Source organism: Anolis carolinensis, chromosome 2 (genome assembly GCF_035594765.1).
Source record: "Anolis carolinensis isolate JA03-04 chromosome 2, rAnoCar3.1.pri, whole genome shotgun sequence".
Taxonomy (NCBI): Eukaryota; Metazoa; Chordata; class Lepidosauria; order Squamata; family Dactyloidae; genus Anolis; species Anolis carolinensis.
The window spans coordinates 246,470,120-246,483,553 of record NC_085842.1 but is presented as its reverse complement, the minus strand read 5'-3'; the positions used below and the strand labels follow the sequence as shown (position 1 = coordinate 246,483,553).

The following is a 13,434-nucleotide window of genomic DNA, read 5'->3' as shown; positions in this document are numbered from 1 at the left end:
TAAGTTTACACTGTTTCTTTTTGTTTCACATGTGCATATAAAAAAACAGAGTTAGAAATTCAAAGTTCAAAGTTAGGGAATTTAAAATTATATATTTTTGTAGACTTAATGCTTGACTGGAAGATTGGAAACTGCAATAAAAGCTGCAGTGGGGACATTCCTGTTCAGTGTTTCATCAAATCACCCCAGGAGACTCTTGTTTAATGATTCTCAGTTTGGAAGATCTGGATACCACTGGCTGGACACAAAAAGTAATCTAATGGGAATGCAGATATAATTCTAAAAAGTCACTTTGTATTTTGGGTTTAGAAATATGCTTATTTCCCACACTATTTTCACTAATAAAGTCAGTTATGTGAGAACAGTTTTCATCTGACATCATAAAAGGAAGGTTATAATTATGTGTAAATCAAATGTGCAGACAGAATAGCATGGCAAACAAACAGCATGTTTTTATAGTGTGTACAGTGTATTTATGACATAGGTAGAGCAATAGTACAGCTTCTACAAAGCCCTCCTGAAACTATGCTAGTAACAGCCAAAGAGACTGCTTTTCATGTTCATTTTTTTCTCTTACATTTCTCTTCCCTTTTGATGTCAACGAGGAAGGACTGAATCAATCAGTTCTAACACTGGCATACTTTTTCATCTTTTTTCACAGTGGGAGCAGAGAACAAAGGAAAAGGAGGTCTTATGAGATTCAAGATCCCTCTCTAGTGCCTGGAAAAGTTACTATTTTGAATGACAACTTCCAGAATCATCCTCCTGGCCAGGAGATTCTGGAAATTATAACTCAAGTATAAGCCCCTCCTACCTTCACGGGAGATAGGAACTCAAGACTCCCATGAAAGTGGAAAAACCATGAATAAAATAAACATGATTTTGGAACACCTCTCTAGGAATCTCTTAAGTCTTCCTTGGTATTTCTATACCAAGAGTCCACAAACTGTTCCTAGAGTTTTACCTAGAAATTCCTAAAGACAACATGTTAATTGAATTATCAAATCTTCAAAAGTGAAACCCGTGTAAGTGGAGGGTTGATTATACTTCAAAGTGTTAATGTACATTTCCCTTAATATTCCTCTCCATGCTATTGACAGAAGTAGGAAGATAGTAATGCAGATTCCCACTGCCACAATGAAAAGGCCTCCAAATGTAGAAAGGAAAATCTGTTTAGGATTGCTAAAATATCATCTTTCTTTTGAAAGAAAGCTTGAACACCACTCAGAGATGAGCATCATTCCTTTTTCAAATATTAGGTTTTAGAATTTAATCAGGGTTTCTGAAATCAAGTTTAAAATGATGATCTAAAATACTTTCTAAATTATAACTTGTTATTCAAGGTTATGCTTGTTGTATGGTTAAATATAAATCTAATTCTTTATGCTTTTTTAAAGGTTAAAAAGTAATCATTTTTGTTTATAGAATACAGGTTATTCTAACAAGCTGCTGGACTAGATTCCTATTCCTGTATAGGTTGAATGATGTAACTTTTCATATCTACTAAACAACAACTAACCTGAAAACCTTCTGTCTCGATAAAGAACAATTATGATTTAGAGAAAGGAACTGAGAAGCAAAATGAAAGACAGACATCCTCCACCAACAATGAACAGGGAGCCCTTCCTTTGAGCAGGAAAGTCTATGAATTCTACAGTGCTCCTATTGTCAAGTTCTGGTTTCACACGGTCAGTAATTGTTGATCTTGGGAATGCTTCTCACAATAGGCATAACAAAACAAATGCACTTCCATCGACATGAGACCAGTCTTGATAGAGAAAGAGAACTTAATTTGGGCTCTTGAAGCTATCATTGTTATATATTGCCTCTTTAAGAGGCAAGTCCGGAAGAAGATAATGCAACCAGACATGGTGGGAAGAATAGAAAATTATGAGTTTGGTTCAGAAGATAGAGAAAAGTGTTAAGACCTGGCTTGACTTCTTAGAGGGGAAGCTAATCCTGGGATATTTAAGATGTTATGTCTTTAAAGTCAGATATTGCTGTATGTTCTAGAAAGTTTACTAATGAGTGTTAGTTGATAACATCTGTGTGTAGTGCTGATCAGTGGTTCTCAACCTGGGGTCCCCAGATGTTTTTGGTCTTCAACTCCCAGAAATCCTAACAGCTAGTAAACTGGTTGGGATTTCTGGGAGTTGTAGGCCTAAACATCTGGAGATCCCAGGTTGAGAACCACCGGGTTAGAATCTTCAACAATTACAGGCCGAATATCTGAAAGGCTTTTGACCATAAGTGTTTCATATTTTGGAATTTTTTTTCAGATTTTAGAACACTTGTATTTAAAAATGAAATCTTGGGACTCAATGCTAAACATGAAATTCATTTATGTTTCATATACGCTTTATACAACGTAGCTTGAAGATAAATTTATACATGATGTTTTAAATAGTTTTGTGCATAAAACAAAAGTTTGTGTACATCAAACCACCAAAGAGCAAAAGTTTTACTATCTCAGCCATGCACATAGATAATTTTGGGTTTTGAAGCATTTCAAATTTCAGAATTCTGGATAAGGGATACTCAATCAACATGCTAAATAGTAGCCAGTTATATTTAAGCTGAAAAAACAATTAAAAGTTCTTTGCAGTTCTGATATTGTGTATTCAATTTGATGCTTTTGAGAATATTGCATTAGTAACAGAAAGAGCCTGTTTTATTTGAAGATATATGTATGTTTTTTTGTTGACTTCATTGGCTGGTATTAGACATACAGTATCATAAGGTCCTTCAAAATATTAGTCTAGGTTAGGTTAACTCTTAGAGTTCTCCTCTAATGAAAGAAAGAAAAAGATGGAAAGGGAAAAAGATTTGTTTAATATGATTATAGTTATGTTGCCAATATAAAACCACATTTGTAAATAACCATTGCAGTTCCAATAGAAAAACAGTACCTTTCTCCAAAGTCTACAGTTCAGTACTGATAGGACCAGAACCTATGGTTTCATTTATCAATGTCCAGTAAAACATGTTATTTCTAGGCACTTTAAGATCCCTCAGTGGGCTCTCCTAGGAGATTCTTAGACTGGAAGTCATTCATTTCAATAGATCACTATTATCTACAGTTTCCTACAGCCGCGTGAAGTCCAAAAGTAATTACGTATACTTCTGAATGTTGGGAATTTTGGTCGTCATAGTCAATATCTATGTTTCTTCTCCACTTCTATTGTTTACACAAATCTATAGTGGAGATGCCTCACAAGTGCTGTTAGGGAGTGTTGTGCTACATAACCTGTGGCTTTCTAATTTTATCAAAACATGGAAAATATGCAATGTGTAACTTTCAGATGGCCTATTTAGCATTTCTCATGCTATTCACTTACATGGTCTTGGTGGAGATGAAACCAACACCCATTGTGCCAGAATGGCTTGTGATCATCTACATTTTCACCACCTCCATTGAGAAAGTCAGAGAGGTAGGTCCTTTCTTTCTCATTTTGCTGCTCCCCTTTTAAATAGAAATTAAGAATTCTCTGTGCATATATGTACATTTATATAATATTTCAAATGAATGTAACATTTTCTTTCCAAAAACTGGGTTTCAAAAGAACAAAGCCTGAATTACTGTATAACATAAGTTTCAAACAAACTGTGTTTAAAACAAACAAATGAGCATTTTATATACTATGCATATTTAAATTTAAAATTGTGCATAAACGTGCATAAAATATGTAAAAATTCAGAAATGTACATTAGAACTGTAGGATATTCGTTTGCATTTCTTTTCGGCACATTTTTCAATGCTATTTTTATTTTGTTTTCTTAAAAGTTGTAAAAAGCATATTATATCAAGAGAGATCAGTAAAGCCTTCATTTATAGTTACAGACCATTATAATGATTTCATTCAAATGAGGTAACTTATATCTACTTTTCAAATGATGTAGCCCCTAACAATGCACTTAAGCTAAACACAGTTGAGCAGACAACGCCATATTCATTGTCATTGTCATGGGAGAGTAGATAACACTATGAAAGGAAAGGAAAGGTGTAGACTGGGAAAAATGCAGCACTCCAGATGCTGTTGGATTGCAACTTCTAGCAGCCTTGCCACCATTACCAATGGTGAAGAATGACTGTAGTTGCAGTCCAACATAAACTGAATGACCACACAATTTTCACTCCTTCCATAAATGAATTGTGCTCTAAAAATGTAGATTGATGAATATTTGATGGGATATGCTGGAACTCTCTCGCTTAAGCAAAAGAGGCTTTATTGGAATCTAGCAATGGAAAAATTGCAATTAATAAAAATACAGTATATTTTTATACTTGAGACAGATTTTATTGTGACTGCTAGCTCATGCAGCTATGCGACCTTTTCTTTATGAAGCAATTATTTGGCTCATGTCCTGGTTCTGGTCTGCTGAATTAAATTTTGCAGGACATTGCATCTTATACATACATAATTAACTTCTCAGAGGTTGTATGCCATACTGCAAATTTCCCCTCTCTAGATCATATCAAGTAATTGCTATACCCTTAGGCTTCCATTTCTTTAAATATGTTTACACTTCTTAATAACATAATTTAGCTCAATGGGACTAATATATAGAGACTTATTTATACATGACTTTTCTCCCTAGCATCTGGAGGGCTAACATTTTAATATGACTCATTCATTTGTTGCTTATCTGTGTGGGATCATTGTAACGTATAATAGAACTTTGCCACATAATGTGTACAAATACCTTTATGGCCTTTCAAAGATTCCAATCCACAGTTAGGTTAGCAAGGCTTCATAGCCCTTAGGGGCTGTTGTTCAAGAACATGTCATTTTCCATCTTACTAATTTCCAATGTGTTTTTTTCAGGATCAGTATGCCCTTGATAAATGACAAAGATTTGTTCCCTTCTATCAAAAATAATTCCCTTTTTAAAGAGCTATTCTGATCCCCTCCTCTTTGCTTTCAGTAGCTTATGCAATATTTGTTATTTGTAATCTTTTGTTTTTATTTCTCCACCACCCTAATTTATTTTTTTAAAACACAAATTTTATTGTACTCTTATTCACTTCTGTGAAATAGTGAAAAAACTGAAAAACATTTAGTGGATATAGAGTTGAGTTGCCAGGTATTTCTTATCAAAAGAAATGTATTTTATTTGATGGCCAAATTTTTTGTCCTTTATCATTATTGACAAGTGTATCAAGTACTATAAGAGAGATCCCCTATTTGAAGGTTGGAAAGTTTTATCCTTTTATACAGACTGAGCATGATGCCAGATTATCTTATATTTTGGGATGTGAGCCATTCATAAATACAGAAATATTTGCATCATGTCATTTATAAATGTGGGCAATATTATTTGGTTTAACTGAAATCAATGCTTTTATTTGGTACAAATTTTGTTAGACACAAACTTGTTAACACCTGTTTCCTGGTTGTCACCTCTGTTTTTCATAAAGTTTGACAGTCTCTTACTGATATTTTTAAAGCCTGGCAACACTAAATTAGTGAGATGACCTGAAATTTCAGTTTTTGAGCAAATGTTAAATGTTTTATTTTAGTCTTGAACAAGATATGACATTGCACTCTAGACCTTGAACTTGGAGTATGAAAATCTGAGTGATGGTATTTGCACGGACCTGTGTTCCTAGGCTGATTTAGAGTGGCATACACTGGCAGGCCTGTAGCAAGGGGGGGGGGGATTTAGGGGTTCAACCCCCCCCCCCCCCCGAAATTTTTCAGGTTATAAAAAAAAAACTGGTTTACTCATGAATTTTATCTGGTTAACCAAATCCCCATGCTAAGTCTATGAGACGCAAAACATTAAGAGTCCCTCCAGGCACTATCTCAATCAGATATTGACAGGTTTGTAGCAGGGATGTGTGTGTGTGCTAGGGGTTCAACCCCCCCCCCCCCGCCCCGAAATTTTCAAACCCCCTCCTGAATTTTTTTTCTGGCCCTGTACACTGGATCAACCCTGGGATGTTTTACATAGCAACCCCCGTCTGCTTTAAAGGTGGTGGTGGTGATTCCAACTGCTCAATCCATTTTGACACTGATAGTCATATTCCCATGGCCATGCATTTCTGCCATAGGAATATGCATTAAAGCAAGGATCCCCTTTAAAAAAAATCAGTCATTCCTTCATTTTATACCTTAGTCAGTTTCCTCTCAGAATTCTTAAATCTTCTTATCATCATCATGCTTGATAAAATATTCCTCAAAGAATAGAAAAATGCAAGGTTTCTAAAGTGATTCTGCATTATCTGGGAATGTCAGAACACAAGACCACGTTTTCAATGGTTACTTTGATAGAAGGGTTGCATTTACATTGCAGAATTTGAGATTACTTTAATTGCTCCGCTCAATGCTACAGATTCATGAGAGTTGCAGTTTTACAAGGTCTTCAGCCTTCTCTGTCAAAGGGTACTGGTGCAAATACATATCCTAGGATTCTATAGCATTGAGGCATGGCAGTTAAAATAATACCAAATTACATTAATTCTACATTGTAGGACATCCCTAGAGTTGTCTTCTGCTTATGCTAGACTTTAGAAATTATGAAATGGCAGCAATTTAATTCATAGTTATTGTATTTTTATTGCAGGGGTAACTTTTGTTTGTAATTTATTTTCTGATGTCATAAAATGAGAAGTCTGGATTATATATGCACTTTAATTTAGGGTATGGACATTGTTTGTTGCTCTACCCCAGATAGCAAAATATCTTGGACCAGTCTTGAACCTTGTGTTATATCATGTAAAAGGAGCTCCACACAATTAAAGATTAGCCGACCTACAGTGAGGAAGTGTATAGGTATAGCCTCTATGTTTCACACCAATTTAATACTTGGGGTTTCCACTTCATGGTAAGTGTGTGCAGGTATAGGTTCCCCTTTGTGAACTTTAGACATCCACCGTGATTATGACACTAAAGCAGAGGCATTGTGTGATACTAAAGTTCTAACCTTATTTCTATTAACTCATGAAGAGGGGATTCTCTTTCATGTTTCTGCTTCATTAACATACACAGGGGTTTGAAAATATTTATTTACTAAGTTTATATTTTGCCTTTTCACTAAAATAAATGGAATTCAAATTGCCTAGCAACATTTAAAGGGAAACATGTGCAGCAGGCTCAAAGGCACGCTTAAAAACACATTGGTAAAAAGAAACATCAGTTTCTTCACAGCTTAGTTGTCAAATGCTTGCCTATAATTGACAAGAAATAAACAACAAACAATGACAACAACCCACTGCCTGAGGGCAGATGAAAGTAACATATGAAAATGAAATCGGTTTACAATGGCTATCTTGTTTGCAGAAAAAAGATTTCTGCTTACAAGGGCATTTCTTCCATTGGTCAGATGAACCAATTAAAGGCAGACAAGGAATCAGAACACTATAAAACAAAGGGCCTGTAAAAGCTGTAAAAAGTTGTTTAAAAGGAAGGGTTAAGACAGAAATGACATATCTACTGTAAAGGAATTTCTGCCTGACACGAAAGCTAAGGATATGACTCTTTGCTTATTTTATTCTTGAAGGAAGCAACAAGTAATTCTAGAATTTTTCCTGATCAGCCTTTTAAAACATTTTGGAGTTGAGAAGTTCTGTACAAAATTCACATGTTAGATTTTTACACAGAAAACAGATTTTTTTGTGTGTGTGCATGACATTCTGTACAAAATTCACACTTTTTGGCACAGACAGTGATTTTTGCACAAAATAAACCGCGGACTATGGTTATCCAAGTAGTTAAGATAGTGAGGGGCAGAACAATGGTGATTCTAATAAGTCTATAATCCTTGTCACTAGAATTTCCTGATACTTGAGAAACACATTTTCCAAACCTTTTTTGAAATACTTTTTTCAGTATTATCTCCATTCCTAAAGGAACCCAAGAAAGGATTAGAAATTGGATGAATACACATTTCTTGATAAGAACTAGTAGGTTACTGCCAGGTAACCCACATGCAGAAGGATGTATGGAATTAACTATATGTGACTATCTCCAAAGTGTTTGGAGCGAATAGAAGCATACAATATACAATAATCACTGTAAATACTCATGTATAAGTCTAAACATTTTAGTGAAAAAAAATCAGCTCAAAACTTCACAAGTCAATATAAGCACTCTACTGAGAGAAAGGGGTAGTTTTCCTTTTTTAAAATAAGAATTAGTACTTAAGCTTTTTGAAAAAGAAACCATCCTCTTTGCTAAGTAGAGTGGCAGAAAGTCTTTCTGAATGCTTGAGCAAGAAAATGTTCAGGAGTGACTGATGTTTCCTCTTTCAGCAAAATGATCCTCTATTTCAGGGGTCCCCAAACTAAGGCCCGGGGGCTGGATGCGGCCCTCCAAGGTCATTTACCTGGCCCCCACCCTCAGTTTTATAATATAATATATTGTATATACATATAATATTGATAATAATATTGTAATGTAATATAACACTAATAATAATAATACCATACAATAGTATTAATTATATATTACTAATAATGTTCCGTCCCCCAGGACGATGGTTTGCCTTACCTATTGGTCGTTTGTTTGTTTTCCCTCCTTTGCATCTTGTTTCAGCCTCTGGCTGCAAAGCCCAGGAAAAGTGGCTTGGAATCTGCAAAAGCTGGCTGCAGTTTTCTTTGCAGTGATTGGTCAAAGAGTGCAACATCTTAGGACCGCCCTTTTTACCAGGGTCTAGTCTCCATTTTGGAGCTTCATTCTGGCTATAGTTTTCCAACGTGCTGGAGCTGTGCAAGGCTAACTGGGACAAATCATCCTCAAAACCAGGCCAATCTAAGCCTATCCAAATTAGATAAGTATTGAATTATATTGATCTGGAATAGGAAATCTAGTTATAGGAGCAGGGTTATTCTGTCGCTTCTAGAACTAATCTTTGCTGTAAAGATAGGGAAGGAAAGAGTTTCTCCTTCTAATATAGGCAGCGTGATTAGGGTATAGTGGTTTTATAATCACCTTTGCCTTCTGGAACCAGGGATAATTCTGCAACTAAAACCTATAGAAATTTGTTTCATTTTCTGCAACTTTAAGATCTGTGCCAGGTTTACAACCTTGTATGAATAAACATCCTTTTTGAAGTTATCCAGACTCAGTCGTTCAATATCTATAGGACAGCTTATAGGGATTTGCAGTTCGCCCGGATAAAGGACAGCACGTTTCAATTTTATAGTTTTTTATTGTCCGGCGGACGGCACAGTTTTGAGGTCGATCAGCGGTTTTTCCGCTTCAGCTAGCTTGCACGGCTTTATAGTTTTTTATAGTTTAGGAAGTTTTAGTATAGGCTGCGGCTTTTCCGCCTGAGCTCAGTCTGCATACCTAAAGACTATACCAGCGTCTGAGGCAGTGGAGCCCGCTCTCAGACCTGAAGGAGTCAAATAGTGGGGCTCTATTTCCTTGCTATTTGGCTCGCGTGTGCGCACGTAGCCCAGTGGCTTTCTGGGTTTGCACAGGCTGTGCAGTTCCCAGCAACGTCCAGGGCTCCCTCGGCGGTAGACCTCGAGCCGCGGAGCACCAGCGACAGTTCTTTGGCTGGCTCTGAGGCGTGGAGCCCACCAGAACCAGGCTAGAACCTGGACAGTCCTGGCAACGCTGCTGCGAGTTCGGCCGGAGCACTCAACCGGCTTTGACAGCCTCTTCATCAGGAGTTCGGCCGGAGCACTCGGCCGGCTTTGACCTGCCTCATGGTCCGGCGGTGGTGACCTGCCTCATCGTCCTGCGGTGGTGACCTGCCTCATCGTCCTGCGGTGGTGACCTTCCTCATCGTCCTGCGGTGGTGACCTGCCTCATCGTCCTGCGGTGGTGACCTGCCTCATCGTCCTGCGGTGGTGACCTGCTTCATCGACCTGCGGTGGTGACCTCCCTTCACAGCGGGGAGGAGGCGTCTCTTCTCTCCTCCTTTCCAAAGCCAGCCTCGGTGCTCCTTCGGCGGCAGGCCTCGAGCCGCAGAGCACGAGGTGCTTGAAAATTTGGCGAAGTCGCCATTTTGGCAGTTTACGTCACTCGGGCAAGGGAGGTATCAAGTGGCAAGTTGCTGTCAGTTGACATTTTGCAGCTTGCCCACCAAAGTCTGGCGCCAAAGGTCACAATCTTTGTAAAGTATAGTTACTTAGTGATATATATTGCTATGGTTAAGTGCTGTGAATTGTATTATATATTGAATTTGCTTTTATTGTAAATTTACTTGCAGGTATATTGCATTTGCCTTTGTTGTAAATTTACTTGCTATTAAGAATACATAATGTCTATGCAATTTCAAGATGATACAGATGGTATACCTCCTTCTGAGGCTGAAAGTAGGAATGAAAGGCCCCAAAGGATAAAGCACCCTTCAGCCAAGATGCTAGCCCATCTAATAGATGAAAAGGAGCTCCTCCATGTGAGGTTAGGTTCGGCATGGGAGCGAATTGTAACATTAATGGACAGAATAGAGAGCTTGGGTATCACAAGGGTGCCAGCCATATTACAGACAGACCTCGAAGAAGCCTTCGGTCTTTGGAGGGGTTTAGTGTCTAAGATAGTCCAGGTCCTCGAGCGCATTAACGCCAAGGATTCAGAGTTAGAAATAGGGAGTGTTTTAGCTGACACTAATGAGAAAGAAAATAGGGTGAGGGCAATCCTAGCTTCCTTATGCAGCCATGAGACCAATCTTTTGAAATCACCTGCTGTGGCACTTAGTCTTAAGTCCAACCGCTCTAGCCAGGTATCTAAACTAAGGGAGTGTGCATCGTCTAAACACAGCCACTCTAGCAAGTCTTCTGCTGCTGGGAGTGCCATCTCTTCCCTAGCTGCCTTGCACATTAAGGAGGCTGCACGTCTGGAGCTAAAGAGCAAGGTAGCGGGGGCGGAGGCTGATGCTAAGGCAGCTGATCTCACCCTTCCCTTTAAAGAAGAAGAGCAACGACTGCAAATAGAACAGGCCCGTAGACAAAGCGAAATGCAAATGGAACAGGCCCGTAGACAAAGCGAAATGCAAATAGAACAGGCTCGTATAGAGATGCTTAGAATAAAGATGGATGCCGCAGCCAAAAGGGTAAGGGCTGAGACTTTGGCCAAGGCCCTAATTGAGCCACTCACAGAAGAAAATGTAAGCCAGTTACCAATACAGAACCCTTCTGCCAAAGTGTTTGCGCACCTTGGCAGCATGTACAGCCAGTTTTCGGATGAGGAACAGGGAGACTTCTCTCCTTACCCAGAGCAGGGCCCCAAAGTCACTTTTGAGTTTCCTGCAGAGCAGAGCGTCATAGCGGGGAGCTCACCCTTGCTCGAGCTACCTGTGCCTCCTGCTAAAACCCTAGGTCAGTCAATCAGGGCCTCAAGGCCGAGCGCTAGTTGGCCCCTACAGACAGCTGCACAGGGAACCATCGATTCGTCAGTGGTCGATGTCATCCCTCCAAGAGGCCAAAGGTTGACGCAAGGTACATGGTGGGAGTCCACTCCACAACAGCAAACTCCTCAATTGTTCCCTTCGACGCCAGAGTCCCAGCTTGTCTCCATCATCAGAAGCCCCAGAAGAGATCTTAAGGACAAGGGTGTCGAAAAGTTTTCGGACAAGCCTGAGGAATTTCTTCTCTGGAAGGCCACCTTCCAGAGAGCAATCAGAGACTTAAAGTTATTGCCTGAGGAAGAACTGACTCTTCTGGCTGCATGGTTGGGCCCAGCCTCATCCTCACAAGTTAAGAAGATCTACGCAGCCCACGTAGCCGATCCCGACAAAGCCCTGGAAAAGGCCTGGGCCAGGTTGCAGCAGAGGTATGGGGCCAGCACAGAGATTGAAGCATCTCTTATGGACAAGCTCCAAAGGTTCCCAGCTTTAAAACTCAAAGACTTCAAACTCTTGTGGGACCTCAGCGATCTCCTTACGGAATTAGAGTCGGCCAAGGAGAATCCAGAACTGCCCGGTTTGAAGTGCCTCGATCAGCACCTGTCCCAGAGGCAGATCTTGACCAAGCTGCCCTTCACTTTGCAAGAACGCTGGGGACAGGAGGTCTTCAACTACAAGGAGGCCCACTCCCAGGCATACCCTCCATTTTCTCATTTGGTCCAGTTCATCACCAGGGCAGCCAGAGAAAGGAATGATCCACAGACGGGCCTCCCCACCTTATACCAAGGGACCCAGCCAGAGAAGGCACCTAAAGTGGAGAAAAAACCATCCAGAGAGGCCAAAAGACCGGTTAGTGTTAAGGCTGTTGAAACTCAGCACAGGGCCAACGAATCCAAGTCAGAGGTGAAGGAGGTGCTCTGCCCCATTCACCAAAAGCCTCACAGTTTGGCCAACTGCCGGGAATTTGGCAAGAAGCCTTATAAAGAAAGACAACAGATTGTACAGAAGCTGGGCATATGTTTTAGGTGCTGTGGAGCAACTCTTCACTTTGCATCCAACTGCAAAGAGGACGTCAAATGCGCAAGGTGTAACAGCCTTAAGCATTGCACCGCGATGCACAACTCTGACGCTGTCTCCCGCGCCAAAGGGGACACGTCTTCCAAAGAAGGGTCATCTACTGATGCCACCAACATGCAGGCCGCGTCACGGATGCAGGAGGATGCTCCATCGGTCGCCTGTACTGAACTATGCTCTGACGTGCACCAGTACAGAGTTTGTCATCCTATCTGCCTAGCGGATGTATATCCAGCCAAGAGCCCTTGGCTTAGAAAGAGACTCTATGTGGCCCTGGATTCACAGAGCGACGCCTCCCTGGCTACTCCAGAGTTCTTCCGCATGTTTGACCTTAAAACCAAGATGGTCGACTACACTATGACTACGTGTGCAGGAAAAAAGAAGTTGCAGGGTCGCATAGCATCTGGCTTTGTTGTCTCCTCTTGCGACCAGAAGAGACAGTTCAAGTTGCCAGACCTGATTGAGTGTTCCTCCATCCCTCGGAACAAAAAACAAATTGTAACTAGAGAAGTTGTGGAGGCTCATCCACATTTGCGACGGTTAAAGAATGCTATACCAGCCTTTCGGCCAGATGTGGACATTGCCCTTTTGCTTGGCTCGGACTGCCCGAGCTTGTTCTGTGTGAACGACCAAGTTAAAGGACCTCCAGGTGCACCTATCGCACAACAATTGCCATTAGGCTGGACAGTCATAGGCCCAGTGTGCATAAACAAGATGCACCCACCATCGTCGTTGGACTCCAATCAAGCACAGGTGCTTAAAGGTGGACGTCCTACACTTGTGCGCAGTTGCCTAAGTCATATCTCGGTCTACTGCCAAGCAATAACTCCAGAGTATTCCTCCATCTTCAAAGTCTCTGAGAGAGACGAAGCCACAGCGCTCTCGAAAGATGAGCAAAGGTTTTCGGACATTATGAATGCTCAAGTCTCACGAAGTGCAGAGGTGAAAGCCTGCAAATCAACCACAGAAATCAAGATGGGCCAAAGATCTTGCCTGGAACCACACCGTTTTGAACGTTTTTCGGAGTGGCACAGTCTTCTTAGAGCAGTAGCTAGGCTTATA

The 13,434-nt window shown here is 40.3% G+C and overlaps 1 protein-coding gene across 4 annotated transcripts in view; it reads left to right on the top strand.

Moving 5' to 3' along the window:
- The window catches only part of trpm6 (transient receptor potential cation channel subfamily M member 6), a 102,499-nt gene that overhangs the window by 45,644 nt on the left and 43,421 nt on the right, over positions 1 to 13,434 (top strand). For all 4 annotated transcript variants that reach the window (XM_062972001.1, XM_062971999.1, XM_062972000.1 and 1 more), the window contains 2 exons: positions 1,545 to 1,688; positions 3,303 to 3,431. In XM_062972001.1, coding sequence (XP_062828071.1) covers positions 1,545 to 1,688; positions 3,303 to 3,431 — 273 coding nt within the window. The remainder of the gene's footprint in view (positions 1 to 1,544; positions 1,689 to 3,302; positions 3,432 to 13,434) is intronic.